Genomic DNA, 18,407 nt, shown 5'->3' with positions numbered 1-18,407 from the left:
AAAAACTGGAAAGCAATATGCTGATACAAATAATGAAATACAGTAAACATATCAACTCAACGTACCCCTCATCCTCTGAATGGCCAACTGTAGTGACCATTTTCATCCACGAACTCAAACTGAAAACTCAGGCCACAAAGTCACACGTCCAGCGAGCACGTGAGCAGGCTCTTATCTACGTCCACTAAGAGTGTCCTTTTACAGCCTACGATGGCTCATTAAAGGAGACCAAAGCACGCAACTACAGGCGTCTTCAGTCACATGCCTTTGACACAATACAGATTTCATGCTATAAAAACCTCCAGGACTTTATTTCACAAGCAAAACCTTTCGCTCAGGAGCATTAAACTCACTGAAATTTGGCGATGATAGTTTGGTTCCTCTCTAGGTAGATGTGCCTGACCAGCATGCCCATGTGCTTGCACTAACCACTGGTCACCTCCCGTGGCAGAGGGTGCTTCACCCCGTTCAGTTCTTGGCAATGCGCTTTTGGAAAAAAAAAAACAACCACCTTCGCGGCCAAGGCATTAAAACAGGTATTTTCCTCTCTCACCACCACCTCCGCTCCACCAAGGCTTCCCACTGCCAGACCACCTCTCTCCTGCCAAGTCTGCAGCCTGGGTCAGCAGTACTTCCTCATCATCCAGGACATGATGGGGCTGATTAAACCTGGAAGCTCAGAGCAGCTGAAAACCTTCATAATAGCTTGGCAAAGCCACAGAGCGCTACTGAAGCCTTCAAAAGTTGGACAGAAAAAAATTACGTGGTGGTTTGGATAAAGGTTTGACATCCCGGGTTTACAATAAAATTTTCAAATGATATAGACAGAAGAGAAAAAGGGATACACAGCTCGCAGTTCCTTCTCCTAAACCCAAACTAACCCATTAACTTTTTTTCATCATTTAAAACTGATTCTTCATAATGAGGTAAATAAGATCTAGATGAGAAGATTAAGATATGTGCAAAGTTATAGTCATACACTCTAGCTCTCATCCAAGAAAGCATGTTTGAACACTTTCATGAGATTTAAGTATGTGTTTAAATGACTTTTTGAACCAGTGCTTCAGAGTGCGAACACACATACAGTCTCACATCATGTCAGCAACTTTTTTTCAGAAAAATAATTCAGGAATAAATGATTCAAGAAAATTATTTCAAGGTGATAAAATGTGTGTCTAATCACCTGAAATTCTCTCTTAAACCATGCTTCAGAACAAAGATATTTTAAAAACACTGGCTTCTCAAAACTTTTTTTTTGTTTTTTTTTTAGAATAAAGGTATTAAGAGACAAAACCACACGCTGTTAGCATTTTAAATAAAAAGCATTTCACGTAAGTAGTGGAGTAAGATTAAACCCGTATTTAAGGATTTGATGAGCAGTTCTCAAGACAATGTCTAGAAGTACATGCAGGGAAACTGTAACCAGCAAAAGTGAAATAGCTTTGAATCAGATATAGAAGTGACAAGGAAATTAGAATGTGAAACACTGTTTTGCAAACTGATAACCATGCAATTAAGAGAGATGCAATCAAGCACATACACTTTGACCACTTCACTGCTTTTTAGAAACTATAATAATCCCAGTTAAATCATCACTGAACCAGGCAAAAATAGTGCCACCTCCACTGCTTATATTTTTTCAGCTTTTTATTTTTATTTCCAATATATATTTCCATTCAAGGAAGCAACGTAAAGATTTTTTTTTAACCCTGATTTGTTAAAGAAAGCTGAGGTCAAGTTCATCCATATGTAAATTTAACAATGGTTCATAAATGTTTTGAAACTAATTCAAAGCAAGGTTTTACTTGCATATCTATCATTCTGTCCCCTTCTCTGCTCAGAATGAATTTAAGTAATTTCGTATGGTTTTATAAATATCAAAAAGCAATATTCAACTGAAGTGTAATTTGATTTGTTTGCAAATCCCTTTTGAGTTGCTTTATGATGCGTAAGCGCATGCAGTTTATTAGGAACTAATAAGCAAAGAAGGCAAGCCAGGCAAGAAGCTTTGCTCACTTTCAAAGTCAAGGAAAAAATTTGGCCCCTGATCAAGCTCTGTGCAAGTGAGAACTTTTAAAAGATTTCCCATTTGGTTCCTGAAAAATAGAAAAGGAAGAGAAAAGGAGTCCTGAGTGAACAAATGATTTTAGGACAGACTGGTTGTGCTGGAAAATACACACTGCAAGCAATCAGATTTGAAAAGTTTCTCCTCGGTTCGCTGTTAAGTCAGGGAAAAGATTCTCTCAGTGTCTTGTAATTGTTTGAACTTACTTTCAAAATCCAGGAAAAAATGTGGATAGTTTTCAATTTCCCTGGTAAGGACCTTAAGAAGATTACCCATCCCAGCAAACCTAGTAAATGCAACAAAATCGTAAACAGTTATATACGTAAACTTAGAATACTGCAACTAAGGGCTTCAGACAGTCTGCATCATATATCAAACATTATAGCAAGTTCTGGACCATGGGAAACATTTTGGTGATCAATTCGGTGATATTTACGCATGGGGACAGAGAAAGTAAGACCTTGGATAAATACAGAAATAATTCTATTCAACAAAATGGAATTTAAACATCAGTATAACATCACAAAGTACAGACAGGTATTTATGAGCTTATTTCCTTAGCAAGAGAAACAAAATCAGAACTGTATCTGTATTTGTAAATCCTCTAAATTGCTGGACCCAAGATTACTGAATAACATTCCAGAGTAAAAAATGAGGTCTTAATCCTTGACTGGGATTCTTTAGCATAAATCCATGTTATTTCATGAAAATAACTCAATTTAAGGAAAAAAAAAATCTAATTGTTTCTAATCAGTAAGGTTTTATAAAATATTAGTATAAAATCTATCAGAAAGAAAAGCTGAAAACCTTGCTCCTTTTAACTTTTAAAAATGTATGTATGCATTTTTGAAAAAAAGAAAAGAAAGAAAAAAAAAAAGAGGAGGTTCAAACTTTATCTTTTTTTCTGTTATTCCTATCTTTTATCATCTTGGAAACCTTTGCATTTCAAGTTATGAAAAACTCCCAAAAGGAAAAGTGACCAAAAAAACAAGTCTTTATGGAAGTCAAGAAGGAAGGAGATTAGAAGAAAAGTTTTTTTACCAGTACAGTCCTTAGGAAGATACATTATTCTAAAACTATGTAAAAGTATAGCTTTCTTGGGCAAACTTAAACTTTTTCTCAGAAGACAGAAAAATTAAACCATGAAAAGCACATATAAGGATAAAGAGGTCTGCCTGGAGGGATGTAGAAAAATGTAATTTTAGATTTAAAACTCAGATTGAAAACTGATTTTTGCCTCAAAGATAAATGTTCTCAGTACTCTAAACCACGGCTCTTGAGGCTTACATCTGATGCTCATCTATTTTTCAGTTTAACTCTTTTCCCACTTAAGAAATCAGACCACAAAAAAATTATTCTAAGAATGTACATGGCTGATACTCCGTATGAGGAGACAAAGTTTTTTTCAAATTTTCCCCCAAGCATTACAGAATAAAAAGTATCATCAACCCTAATTTCTATATGCATGTAAGGGATATATTTCTATAGCAGGAAAATCTAGGAAGGTAATCTAAGGCTTGGGGATTTCAAAGCAGTCATAGTCATTCCACAAAATGATATAAATTTGATCAATAATCCGTTCAGAGCATGCAGGCTCATGTAAACCAGGTTTTTGTTAGACAAATGGCTTTGCTTTGCATTAAATACTTCTTCAAAATTTTCTCTCCAGAACAAATCCAGTGAGCAGACTGTCAAGCCCTTTACAATTAGCAACATCTTGCATATACACAATTGGAACATTCTCCATTATTCATAAAGTTACATCCATTCATATGCAGGAAAAAAATTTACAATTTTACTTTCAGAACAAGATCTGCACTGTATGAACTGAGTCTGACTTTCTGATTAGCCCACAAAGGGGAAAAACACGCAAACAAAGCAAAATACATTTTATACAGCATTAAAACATAGATTTTCAATAATTTCACATTTTCATCACACTGCTATAATACACTTTATCAGCATCACGTAAGGGGGACAAGATAATGTGCATACACTTATTTTCCTTTTCATAACCTTGAAAGAAACAATTTCTATTACTATGAAATACTATCACAATCTAAATTACTGACTCAGTTTGGATTCTTCACTTTCAACTCGTGTTAAGCCGTATCTTACCTCATTGCCTTCAATCTTCAGAAAGTATCCAACCATTTCTTCTACTGCCAAGGTTAGCACTGCAGCCAGAGCCTGGTTGAGTTGATAGCATGCTTCCGACAGCGAGAAAGCTGCTCCCTTCGCCAAAAACCTGAGGATACGCTCCCTCATTTGCATTGAGTAGCTTGAGGCCATGTGCCCAAGCTCTGGTTTCTGATCCTTCTTCCAGAAGTACATCACGGCTCTGGAGATTTCTAAGTATGAGTATTTTTCCTGAACTTTTACTGTATTTCTTAGCTTGTTTTTCATTTTATCCCCCTCTCCTTCAATCCCTGTGTAGAAACTGATCCAGCTGTTCAGGTCACAGGTATGAAACAACCACCCTGCCACAAACTTTCTACCCGTTTTCATGGTCAGCCTGCATTTTCCAGTGACCTCGAAGGTACTGGTTTGACACTATTTCCAATGTACATCAACCCAGAAAATAGTGATATTCAACATCAACGTCTAGAAGATATGGTTCAGGCAGCTGCTAAACATGCTTTACTTCTTTATGATTTGAAATAATTTCTTTACGGTTTCCTAAAAAACAAAACTAAAAGCAAGACCTAGTTCCAAGAAACTTTTACTTTAAACTGTAACTCACCATTCAACACTAAGTTTTTAGCTCTGTATTAAAAGGCCAACCTTCACCTTAATGGAAGTGCTAACAAATATATTTCCTTGCCTCAAACAGAATTATTTTTTTTCTTTACAGCTTGCTGCTTCCCAGTACTTGGATCTTCCAAACTGTCTTTCCCTGGAAACTCTAATAATATATTCCAAACCTCAGGAACTGCAAGTGACTTCCAGGATAATTTTTAATGATATTTCGAAGTAACTAATGACATAAATCCTGAGCAGGCCAGTATATATACTGCAGTTGCAACAGATATGCAAATAAACAGCTGATGCACAGGAGCAAATCAGAAAGGTTTAACTTACGAGCATAAAATTCCATTTCATTAAACTGGAAAGCTTACTGTTAAATCAGTTTAAATGTTGAAATGAGACCCAATGCTTATATAAAAATATTGCTGTTGCAGCACTCCTAAATGATAGCAGCTTCTCCTTAGTGTCCAAAACCCTTAAAATTCCAGCTTTTAACAGTATGCTTTAAAAACTATGACATGTTGACATGACAATGATGTTCGCCGTTTCATGTTTTCCACTGTTTTCCAAACCATTAAAGTTTAGTCTAAGATATTACATAGGCATATAGAAAATAAGCTACTGTTTCTAAGCTACTGTGGACAGTTTAAAGCTCATTAGTTGATTTTTGATGCTCAACATTTTATTAGCGGCACACAGACATAAACAAACCTTAAAACTAGTAATGAACAAGAAGGTACACTTAGCATTTTGCAGTTTATACACCGTTATCCAGTCGCATATTTAAAAATGTTGAGCTTTGAACACAATAACGCAGGCTGGTTTTCTAACACATCACTTTGTTCCTAAAATTTCATTAATTTAATTTTAACATTCTAGAGGCATTATCTAGGATGTGAAAATAAATTCCTCCTCCTCCACTAAACAATGTTTCTTTTTGAATTGTGATAAATAAAATACTACCCCTCCAAAACAAATCAAAATGCAACCCTTCAAATCTGACATGGATTTTATATACATATACTGAAAATATACTGAAATATATATTTATTAGATACTGAATGTTTTGAAAATTTAGTAAGTGTTCACAAACTGGGTATTATCAACTAAATATTGCATGCCCAAAGCTAAATATCCTGCTACTTAACTCTTCTTTAAAATGTTTGTTTACACATTGTTTTAAGCAACTACATAATTTTGAAGTGTGGAGTTTTGTATTATTTTTAAATGATAGCTATAGTACAATATAAATTGCTAGAGAATTACTGATTTATTTCTTCTTCTTTTACAGGACTAATTTAATCAGTACCAACTCAAAACCATCAGCACCAGTACAGCTACACCGAAGGTACAACAGACAAAGTATTTAAACCTCATATTAGTGAAAAAGGAGACATTCACCAGCTCAACCCTTTGCTGCTCACGGGTGCTCCTTTGCCAGATACTATTTCCTAAATCTGCCTGCTTACATAAACAGGGTCTAAAAGGCTTTTGTCAAAATGGATCAGCAAACACCTACTGCTTAAACTCATTTAGATCATCCTAACGAAGTGGGTCTGGGAGTGTTCTCATGAGCAGCTCCACTGGGAGTTTCAGGAGAAACAGAGACTCCCAAGTTCAGGAGTGCCAATGAATGGTTAGGAAAGATAACTTCTCATGGCACATCTGCATGGGAAGAGACAGGCATCCAGGCCACAGCCTGAGGGAACTGTACTGTACTAAGCATATTAGCATCATTAAAGCAGTGGAAAGGACCTTACTGCATGAATAATTAACCGTGGTTTCAAAAAAACACCAGCATCTGAACCCAAGAAGATCTCCGAGATCAAAAGCACAATTCCAAATTGTTCTGATATTCACCTATAAAGTTTGCTGAGGTGTTTGTAAGGAAATAGCAGAAGTGCAAGACTCAGAAAACAGTTTTATTCTATTAAGGAATAAAATATAAATGAACAAAGATTAAAAAATGCAGACGTTTCTTAACAATGATAATCTACTTTGTTTTCTGAAGGAAACCCTGTATCACTCACTGTTTTTTGTTTGGGAGAGGAAGATAGATATGAAAGATCATTTTTAATTGCATTTGCCAACTCTACTACCAATAATTTTGCTTTTTTTCTATGCAATAAGCGTATTAAAACCACCTAATCTCTTAGGGTATTTGTGTGAGACTAGCTGCAAGTAAACTGGAATGCTGCAGTGCTTGGAGTCATCCGTGGGGAGAAGGTACAGGCAGAGACGGGAGCACTTTCACGGGGTGCCCCACGCACACATCCCCTACTTCTCCCTTTCACCGTCAGCACCTGAATGGAGCTCTGCAAGGCTCATGCAACACGACGGGCGCTACCATAGGTAAGAGACTGGGAATATTATTGTGGTGAAAAGTGCAGTGCTGGAGTCAGGAATAGTCAAGGAAGGATCCTGATTCATGTTCGCAGCAATGCCATAAAATCGTTGGCGTTAGGGGTGAGGTTACCTAGACCCCAGAAGAGGAACGGCAGCAGCTCTGTCATTCTGCACAGATGTTTGCCTAAACTATTCTTAAAGCTCTTCAAAAAGCTCTTTAAGCTCAATCATGATAGTTCATGTTTTATGATACCTGACCAGTCTCACTGCCCTTCTCTGCAATCTCTCCAAGGGGTCCAAATTCCAGCGGGTCACTCAACTCTAGGTACGGTGCTCCAAATGCATTAGAGTATGGTGCCAAATATAATGAAGGAATTGTGTCTTGCAGAAAACTGTCCCTCAAATATTATTCACACTTTTTATTTTACCCATTGGTTTCCTTTCTGCATTTTGGCAATTCATTAGTCCTGCATCTACACAGGACCTTATATTTATCCCCATCAATCTCCACAGTAGGTTTTTTTTTAATCATCATTCCAATTTTCTTATAGTTAAGAATATTTTCATGGATATGGTAGTATCATTATCTTCAGTTGTTTTACTGGTAAATGTTTAAGTTTTGTAAACTGTAGTTGTATTGATGAAGAGAAATATAACAACTGATGTTTAATTATCTCAGTTGTGCAAATAGATGTTAGTTTTGAAAAGTGCTATTATTCCTCTATGGACTTTATTTTAGAAATAAGCATAAGACTGTATTGTTATATTACGGAAAAAAATGTAAAAATAGCCATACATTTGTGTTTGAGATGCTAACTGCAAAAAGCCACCAAGGATATTTCACAATGAAGTACCTACAGTATTCTCTACAAGGCACAGAATAAGGGAAAAACACACCCAAGTTCTTTTCAGAGGGCAAGCTATACTCATTTACCAGAAAAAAAAATCAAATTATCCCCAATGTTGGCCTCCAAATACTGTATTTACAAGATTTTCATAACATAAGTAACATATTCACATAACAAGATGCACCAAGAAGCAACCTACACACACAAGCGAATTACAACCAGTGCCACACATTCCTTACGCAGGTGAAGCATAAACGGACAAAAACCAGCCCAACAAAACTCAAACCCAAAAAACAGATGTAAAGAAGTGAAAAGTGGAATAAGAAATGAAAGTTGCTCAAGGTGAAAGTAACCCAAGATAAAAGAATCATTTCTGCTTTGAACAATTATTTCATTACAATTCCTAGATAAGCAATGCTTCAAGCCAAGAGCTTTTGCTGTTAACTGATATGCAGATTGCAGGACACAATGAAAACCTACAAAAAAGGTGAGGCAAGTCAAAGGGAGTTAATAAATGGTTTGTAATGACAAATACATTTTTCACTAATCATAAAATGTTAAAAGAGCTGGCCAACGATATTAGTACCCGTAGCCCCAAGGATTAAAGAGCTTGGCTCGTGGTTTCACTAAAATCAAAAGGTGGGGAAAAAAAAAAAAAGGATTACCTCAGATGAACTTATAACTTATTCAAGGGGGGGATTTTTCTATATGCCAACCCTCACACCTGAACATACTTTGAACAGAACTCCTATAGATTTTCAAAGTGCATAATGTCAGAAGAGCCATCATGAAAGGATGAAAACCAGGCAACCAAAATATCTGGGTTCTGATTCATAGGTCATAATAACAAAAAAAAAAATCCAAACCCCAACAAAAACTGCAGAATGGAAGCCAATTAAGTAGTTAGAATAAAATTATATTTGAAATTAAGAAAACACTGTGGCACTTTGATCCTTCCACCCGAGTGCATAGTAACTACAGTAACCTAGTTTGAATATGGCATCGCATGCACAGATGCTTATACACAAAACAGGGACACAATTTCCCTGTACACAATAAATGGAACCTCTATCAATTGATGCTGCTAGGTAAGCAAAGCAGGATACTAATGTTTACCAAACTGCCACACAGGAGAGAGATAACTTTAACAGAAACAGAACAGGTTTGGCTAGTTTAAGTGTTTCTTCCTTCAAAACAAAACCACTTTATTTTTTTCCAGGTCGAGTTTGACTTAGTTCTTCCAAACTCTTGTAAGAGAAGAGCAGCCACATCATTATCTTCCTCTTAAAGTTTCCTTGTCTTCTCTCACCAAAATCATAGCGAAAAAGGAAATAAACCATCTTGGAACACACTCAGTTTTGGAAATCTAGGGATTTGGGCATTTGAAAAGGCATCTGGTTTCAAGATTTGTGAATATGAGTGAAAAATCTATTCTAGATCACATACATTCTTAGATACAAAATCAGAAACAGGACTCTCAGGTGAAAAATCAGAAACAGAAAAAAAATGTTGCTGGTCCTTTCTGCCTGTTAATGACTGTCAATTATTCAACCTTCTGACTATACCACACAGAGTATTTTGTACTATACTCACAGAAAATCCAATGCAAGTGTCTGAAAAAAAACAAGATGAAAACCATCACATTCTAGTTCTTTGTGCAACTACGGTAAAGACTTTCCTCAGAGTGATTTTATTTTCAAGTTATTTCTTGTGCCAGCTGATAATGGGGATAAGTCTTTGCATGTTAACTTTGTTCTTTATCTATTTTACTTCTCTTTTTAATACATAAATGCCAAAACAGTACATCTAGTCTCAGTCAAGCCAGACATAAATCCTACAGTGACTGGATTTCTTATTGCGTATTTGCTAGTGATCTGCTCTGAATGTGTCAGTACGTAGGACATAATGCATTTTGCCGGCTAAATTTGTATTTCTGGTTTGGAGGGTAATAATCTATAAGGTATGGATCTGTAGCAGTCTTTACAAGTATTGTTTTCTGGAAAAGGGGAGAGAAGTCCAACAATGTCTTAAAATACCAAGCAGACAATTAATTCTGATCAAAGAAACATGTTGACATTACTGGAATTAAGATAGCTGTGGCTGACTATATGTATAAATAGCTCAAGATTTGAGGAATTAAAGATGAAATGTGGATCTTTGTAGGGATTAGTTGCTATTAGCTTAAAATACTTCCATTTGTGTAATAGTGGTCTTATTTAATATCTCGTTACACAAAATATGAAAACTTGCTGACCAATTTGCGTCACGATGCTGTTGATGGAAATAGCAAGAGTTCCACTAAGGAAAAAAAATTATTCAAAAAACCACTGTAAATAGACTGGAGGATAATATATGCTTTCTTTTTCTGTAAGTTAAAATTTCAGAAAAAGGTAAAAGAAAGCCTTCCTACGTGTCTCTGGGTGAGGGTAAAGGAGAAAAACTGGTATCATCCCAAGACAGCAATTTGAGAGCCACCTAATCCCAAGAAAGTGGTAAAGAAGGTTTTGCTGAACTATGGAGGTACCTGAATAACAGAATTGGGCAAGAAGCTTCAGGAGAGTTAATCAACCATGTATCTGTACAGGCTCCTGGAACGATAAATGTTCTTTCTAGAACACAGAAGAGTTTGCCAGAGATATGGCTGTTTTAGACTTGTTGGATACTTACGGGGAGAATCAACTGAATATAGGGATGGAAATACAGGAGAAATGAATTAAAAACAGCAGAGGTTACTAAAAAAGGAAAAAACAGCAAACTAATGATCCTGATTTCAAAAAAGCAGTTTCAGTAATCTCAGGTATCTGGAAGAACAGGTCTCTTGGATAAGAGAGCACAGGAAACTCAACAGTTAAGAAAATACACAACAGGTTATTCCAATGGACAAAATAGACAAAATGGAGACTTAGAAATCAATATGCCCGTATAAGCATTCAGAAGAATTGAAGGAAGTAAAGAAATATATAGAGGAGGGAGCTTTGACAAATGACTAGAGATGAGAAAAGAGAAAATGCTACTTAATACCATAAATTTGCTGCAACACTGAAAATCTGAAAAAGTAGTTGTCACTGGTTTACTGGGAAAAAAGAGGATGGTATTTTCAAACAGTATCTAGTATCTGTTGTATAGATCTGGTTTTGTTCAATACTTTTAATTAGTGACAGAGGAAAAAGAAAATACCCTTTTAAAATACACACTAAGGTAGAAGGGAATTAAAATATTCTGGAAAATAGGATCATAATTCAAAATCACTTTGATAAACTGGAGATACTATCCAGAAGAAGCTCAGTAAATACAAATGTAAAATACTCCACTCAAGGAAAAAACCAAATCAATCCCACAAATGCAGATGGACTGGTAAGCAGAAAGACTGAGGGAAAAAATATTTAATCATTATACTGGACTATAAATTAAACATAAAGCAGTTTAGAAAGTAGCTAAACTCCAGAATTTTTCAAAGATTGCTCTCACAGTCAAGCTAAGGGATGAGGGGACTGAATACTGAACAAGAATAGATTTTCTCCAAAACACTAGTCTAATCTGTAATTATGCAGGAGTTACAGAAAAGTATAATTCCAGCAAAACTCCTCCTTTTTTCTTAATTAGCTTTGTGTCATTTTTTAATCCCTTCTGATATTATTTTATTAATTCCTATTCTTTCACATTAAACACTCAATTCATTAAAATGTATAGGGGCAGACTGGGTCCATGGCACTTTTCTGCAAAATAGCCTGCCTTGAAAATTGCATTCAGTTAATAGACAAGCACATTAGCCCTCTTAATGATGTAAACATAAAGAGATTCTTCATTTTGCATAGTGCCTAATACTTTAAGAAGCGCATTCCCTAGTAAAGCTATTTTCAAATAATGTTTTACTTACACAGAATGCCAAACAAGCTTTTGTGCCCCAACATGAGCTGCTAAAAAACACTGCAACTTTTTTTGGTGTATTAACACGTCTGGTATTTGCCTAAGATGACAAATAAGGAAGGAGTACTGTGGATGGTGCTGAATTAAAACCATCCTTTTAATTAAAAATTAGCTTTCTTGTGAGTGTAAATGAAAATTAAAATAACATACTGACCCTGACAGGCTCCGCAGTAATTAATTCAGATCACTACTGGAAGCGATCCCTAATTTAGCAATGAAATTTGCACGATAACTTTTTATTAAGACAATAAAATTGATGCACAGTAGTGGCTTTATATCCTACTCCTACTTTGCTATAAAATCTGTTTTTAGCTAATTGACAAATGTGGATGGGGATTAATCACAAGCCCATTTACGACACAGTTTGCTCCCTGCCCGTGACAAGATGCACAAGCCTACAAAGAAAACCAGAGTACTGCGCGGCCACGTGAGCAAAGCTAAGCGCCCGCACAGGCGGACGCTGCACAGCTGCTCTGACAACCCCACCACGCCGCCGGCTGCGCTTCCTGCGAAGGAGACGCCCCGAACTCCCACAGACCAGCGCTCGCCGGGCGGGGCGGGGGCGCGGGGCGGGGGCGCCCCCTGCTGCCGCCCGGCTGCCTCCGCCGCGGGCACCACCCGGCCGGCGGCGCTCGCCCCCCGCCCGGCCCGGCCCGGCCCCGGCCCACCGAAGAAGGAGCCAGAGGTTTTCACACACAGGACGGGGGAAGCTATGCTGTGAATAAAGACCGGTGAACTACCTGAAACGCTCGTTACCGCTACGCCCAAGTGAAATGCCGCGACTAGCTCTAACCACTAGTTTACGCAGTGAATCACCAGCGGTAACTTACTTCTGCAGGGGATGCGCGCTTCAACCTGAATTTTTGCTCTAGATCAGTAGAGAAGTTTCTCCTTTATCCTTACTCTTCTAACTAAAGCCAAACTAACCTAGATAATATTTTAATAACTACATTTCAGAACAAGTAACAATATTTAAAAAATTATATTGCCTTCCCTTTCCTCCCACTGAAACTTGGAATTTAGTTCAAAAGTAACTGTGACTGCATCAGAAATTATGAAAACCGTCATTTCTGCTGGAACTTTAGACAGCGCATGGGTAACCAGGCTTAGCAGGGAGCGAAGTCCCGGGGCTGGTGAGCGTTCTTCACGGGGCATCCCATCCCCACCTAACGCAGGCACGTCAGCCCCTGGCAGCAGTCCTGTTTTCTCCATGTGAACAGAAACACCCTTTTTATTTGCCCTTATTCAAGAAGTTTCGATTAGCATTATTTCTTTTGAAGTTAAGCAGCAGACTAAAAGTTGAGAGAGAAGAAACCTGGTTTTCCTTTTGTAGTCTCTGACTAAAACCCAGATACACGGGAAGAGATACGCTAGCTTTAAAATGCCAATTATCTGCCATGAAAAATGGCGCAAGATAGTTACATTCAGTATTTTCTTATTACCTCCGTTGAATACTCCTGTTTGAAAGGCAAATCAACCCTTTTAGAACTAGAAACTATAGAACGGATACCATATTTAGATCTAGAGCAAAATTTAAGTTTTATTTTTACATAAAAATGATCTAAGAGCCTCCTTGGTTTCATTATCAGTTGTAACTAACTCCCCACTCACACTTCAGTAGAGGTGATCTAAGTCAAATGTAAAAGAAATAAACCCTGATAAAGGCATCATTCATTACTTTCTAACAAAAATTGAAATTATAAACAACTATTTAAATAGCTCATTTAAAAATATTTTTAGAAACAGCCATGTAACTTGTTAAAAAACTTGAACTGTGTAAAAATGACACATGCACACACACAAATGTACGTAACGTACGTACAGTCACACAGGTACACAGAGAGCTGCACATCAGCATGTTTAACCAAGAACTGAGAAATAGTTGCTTGTTACAGGAAAAAAAAAATACATGAGTCAGGATTAAAACTATAACGTGATAATAGAAATCAAGCTTAAAATCATCAACTTCACTAAACTTTGTTTGCTGACTCAAAGCCATCTGCTCTAGGTGTCCGGAGGCACAAGCCGTTGTACAACAGCACGGTGTACGGAGCTGGGGGGTGGAAGAACGCCTGTGCGATTTCAGCGCTAATGGGGTCTTAATACTTGGATTCCTCTTAGCTCATGACTTAGATGATGTGAGCTCTCTGGAGGATGGGATGGGGCAGAAAAACACCTCAATTATTCCCACTTCCATGATGAACAACTGGAAGATAGAAATTTTCTGAAAAAATGTGTTAATATTCATCATTAATAAAACCATTTTGTAATACAGACCTGAAACATGTCTGGAAATTGAATTTTCTTCCTTCTTCTCTGAGCCAATCATTATTTTAGGTGCAGTTTATTCAACCGACTTACTAATGAAAACGGCATTACTGAAAACTTCAGAAAAGCCTGAGAGATTAAGTAAAAAAATGCTCAGTGACTGAAGATTATTGAGGTTGATGGGAAGTAATGGGAATTTACTTAGCGAAAAAAAAGTTCAAAGAACACAGTTTAATGACTGAAAAGGAATGGAAAGACCTAAATCAATGTTTCATATGTTAAATTGCAGAGGATAGTATTCTTTTATTATAGAATGGATTTTTTTTTTGATCCACTGATATTAGAAAAAATGTATTTATATACACAATATAAACTATATATATGCATATATACATTAGTTTCAGATAGTTTGAATTTTTATATATTTAAATTTTATATCAAATACACCAAGTTATTAATACTACCATCCAAACTACTTAGCAAAGAAGAGTTTTTATAAAAAAAAAAAATTCAAGTAGTAATAATTGTAAATGACAGTGGTGGAATAGACATTTGGCATCTGTCTCCCCTTTCTGATATTCCAAAGCAGAATCATTCGAAGTCTACAAAAGTCCAACTAAAGCAGGACCCAGCCCAGTCCTATACTCCCCTTTGTGTATGCCCTCTACAACGCCATCCAAGAAAACACACAACTACTTTCAATCGGGTCCTCTTCAATTCAGTTCTTGAAGAATCGGCTGCTTCTAGTTCAGAGTTTGCCCAGCCACCAATCTTCCAACCATACGTGCTAAAACCAAGCATTGCCTAAAACACCAAAATTATCACCATGCTACCAATGACGTTTCATTAACCTGAAGAACCAGTGCAAGAAGACCAAGATTGTTGTTTTACCTTTCCAATCAAATTAAATATGCAAATAAGATCCTTATTTTCCTATAAGAAGTTTAAAATTCTGTAATAAATGATTCCTACATTTTAATACGCTTCATCCAGAAACTGAATTGGCTATCATAAACTTCCTAAAATGGGGTTGATAATAAAAAGTTCTTTGAAAACATGCCACAATCAGTGTATTCTAACTAGGAGGAGAACTCCGATATAAATGAAGATAGCTGTCTGCCACCTGATTTGGTTTTGAAAAAAGGCTGCAGTTAAGGCTGTTATCCACTAAGCGGCATTATCAACTCAAACACCTAAATTTGACAAAAAATAATCATAGTACAGTGCATTTTACCTCCTACAAACAAATTGATGGAAAACGTTTTCTTTGGATGATTCATTTTATTCAAGTTTGTCAGAAATTTAGGCATCGTTCCAAACAGTCAAATGTGCTAGTAAACCAGCATTACCAATTTACTTTTCACATCAAGACATTTGTAAATATTTAGCAGAATGGTCAGGTTAGAAATGAAACTATCATGACAGATATCTTAAAGCAACCAAAATATCAGGGTAATATGAGCTCAAATTACAGACATAAAGGTATAATAAGTTATTTTATAAGTAACTGGGGTTTCAGAAGTGCTGTACCTCAACAATTCTAGTATTTCCTGTTGTGAAGTGTGAAAGTACCAAAAGTCACACCAGATGTTTACTTTACTTTAGAGTAAACACTTTAAAAAAAAGTAAATCTGACAGATTAGATAAACTGATGCTACATGATGCTAGAAGGCATTTAAAAAATTACAATAATTGGGGAAGTAAGAAAAGTATTATGTTTCACTAATTATTTAAGAATTAGTTTTCAAAATGTTACTTAAGGATTAATGACTGTGAATATAGTGTTTTGAGAAACATTTACTGGAGCAAAGCATTTAGGAACAGTATAAATACAAGAAAAAAGTATTAGAACAGAACTCTCATTTTAAAATAGTCGTGTCCCCCCTATTCCTATTGTTTGTCCCTGGTCTTTTAGCACTGTCAATTTGTACATACGTAAACAGCTGCTGAAAATAAAGGGGGGAAAAAAAAAAATCAATATTACTGTGTAAAAGACTATAGGAAAATGAAATGAGCAACTACTACTCTCTGCCTCTTCAAAGCATATATTTTAAGCTTGTGAAATGTCCTACACAGGCACTCAAAATTCTGAGCATACTTCAATGCTAGAAGGATCAAGACATTCCTTTTTTAAGTGAATTTTTTTCCCCTCGCTGGCCACAGAGGAATTGCATTAGGACATAGTCCTTTTTCCCTACATCCGCCTACGACAAACATTTGCTGCAAGTCAGCGACTCCAAAACCAAATTGTTTACAATTAACTCAAAAAGCCATTAAAAAAATTGTTTCTTTGTTCCAGTTGGAAAGAGAGACAGCCAGATGTGTGGCTTGTTGATCTTGCTCTTTTCTGACCTCTGAGTGTAGGAAGAACTGCAGCTGAGGAAGGAAGTCAGCAAGTTGTGTTAATGAAGGTGAACATTGCAAAAAAAAAAAAGTTTGCAATTTTTTTACATGAAAGAAAAATCTCTTTGAAAGAGTTTTTTATTAAAAGAAAAAGATAATACAAAGCCTTACTTTTTGCTATTGGTGAAAAATTAGAGCCTTTATTTCAGGAGAAGTCAATAGAGTCTGTCTCTTTTGCTACTTTTGAAAAAATCTACCCTTAATTTCAAGAACTTCATGAAGTTTCACTGCTGTAAATTAGCAAACACCTCATCATTAACACCTGCCGGGAAACCCTCCTCCTTTGAGGATGCAAAATTCAGGAAAAGCATTTTGATTTTAGGCTCTGACTGAGTCACGGTCTACCACTACAGACCAAAATCAGGCCTAAGGCTGAATTCCAGATTGAGAGCGTGCCCACTTCTTTGGAAAACACATCTGGCCAGCAACGCACGGCAACAAACTGCAGTTACCACAGCACCTTTCTTCGCACTTCTCCCTGAAACACATTTATGCATTGGATCTGTAGAACACCTGGCAATGAATTAACTAGTGAACTGTGTTGAAAACTTCATTACATGGTACTCCTCGCAACGGTACAGAACACGCCTGTACAAGATAATCTGTGACCATAAAAAAACAATCTTTCAAAGACTGCACAGTAGCAGACGTAAAACATTATCAGCTTGTTTCTGAACTTTGAATTATTTTCTAAAAAATCTCTAAAATGCATTCTGAATTTCTATGACCACACTGTCCTCATTTTATCACAGTAGCTGAAAACTTAGTAAAAGTTACTATACCTGAGGTGATACCCAAGGACACATTCGAAGTGAAGTGCAAATTCACTCTGAGATCCAGCTTTAGATATTAATTCTGGCACCTAAGCATCAATTCGGACTCCTTATGCAGTAAGTGAAGCTTCCCAAATGGCATCCAACTCAATTGCCTGAATCAGGTTAAATGTTTGATGTTGCTCCCCCTGCATTGCTATCTGAAGAGCTCACACTAGTTTTGGTAGAAAATGATGCCTAATTCTTGTCAACCAGCTACTATTTTAAGAATATACTTACCATCTGAAGACCTGAATAATATCATCATAGTTCATATTTCAACTTCTGTTTACTATCATATTATTTAATTAAGAAACTTTCCTATCTATTCTTACAAAACAGGAAATTGAAAATGAAAACTAGCTTGCTCTCTTTCCACCCACGTTCTCCTGCCCCCTAAGGTAATTTAAAAACCAACATTAATAGATCACCATACACATGCATATGTACACACAAAACCATCTCTGCACACAGTTATACAAATATTTAATCTGATAAGAAAATTCAAGTTCTGGAGAATTAAAACAATATGTCATGTCATACTTTTCAAAACAGTTGTAAGGGTCATTTTAAAAACAGCCTAAGAGATTCAGTCTTTCTCTTCACACTAAGAAAAATGAAAAACCTTATCACGTAAGACTTTCAGCACAGCTCAATGAGCTCACAGCTATGAGCACAAAGAATTGTGCTTCTGCTGCATTAGTATTTGGAAATTATTACTGGCTTGTCACTGTCATATTAAGATTTGATTTTCAGAACCTCTTCTTCTAGAAAAAAAATGTTTAGATGCTTCTACAGTTCGTATTTGGTCATAGTCTTCTGAGTCAATCTTTAAAATCATTAAAGCCATATTTAAGGGCTTCATTTTGGAAACATAATTTGTCTTAATATCTGTAAAAGGTCTCTAAGAAGAAGTCAGGACTTCAAAAATATATCAGGTAAAAAAAATACTAAAAAATTTTCCTACCAGTTGTAGTTCCCACCAGTTTA

General features: G+C 36.4%; 1 protein-coding gene across 5 annotated transcripts in view; it reads right to left on the bottom strand.

Moving 5' to 3' along the window:
* The window catches only part of CYRIA (CYFIP related Rac1 interactor A), a 57,518-nt gene that overhangs the window by 18,439 nt on the left and 20,672 nt on the right, over positions 1-18,407 (bottom strand). For 2 of the 5 annotated variants that reach the window (XR_012672875.1, XM_075145023.1), the window contains exon 4: positions 2,017-2,096. The exons of 1 other annotated variant lie outside the window; for it this stretch is intronic. Coding sequence is in view for 3 of the 4 variants with exons in the window: in XM_075145023.1 (XP_075001124.1) it covers positions 2,017-2,089 (73 nt within the window). In the remaining variant the exon portion in view is untranslated. Of the gene's footprint in view, positions 1-2,016; positions 2,167-2,271; positions 2,352-18,407 lie in introns of those variants that run through there. 2 more of the 5 variants (XM_075145025.1, XM_075145024.1) reach the window with 2 other exon arrangements.

The sequence above is a fragment of the Calonectris borealis genome, chromosome 3, assembly GCF_964195595.1.
Source record: "Calonectris borealis chromosome 3, bCalBor7.hap1.2, whole genome shotgun sequence".
NCBI classification, from domain to species: domain Eukaryota; kingdom Metazoa; phylum Chordata; class Aves; order Procellariiformes; family Procellariidae; genus Calonectris; species Calonectris borealis.
Note: the sequence above shows the minus strand (reverse complement) of the source record. Positions and strands in the feature narration are given on the sequence as shown.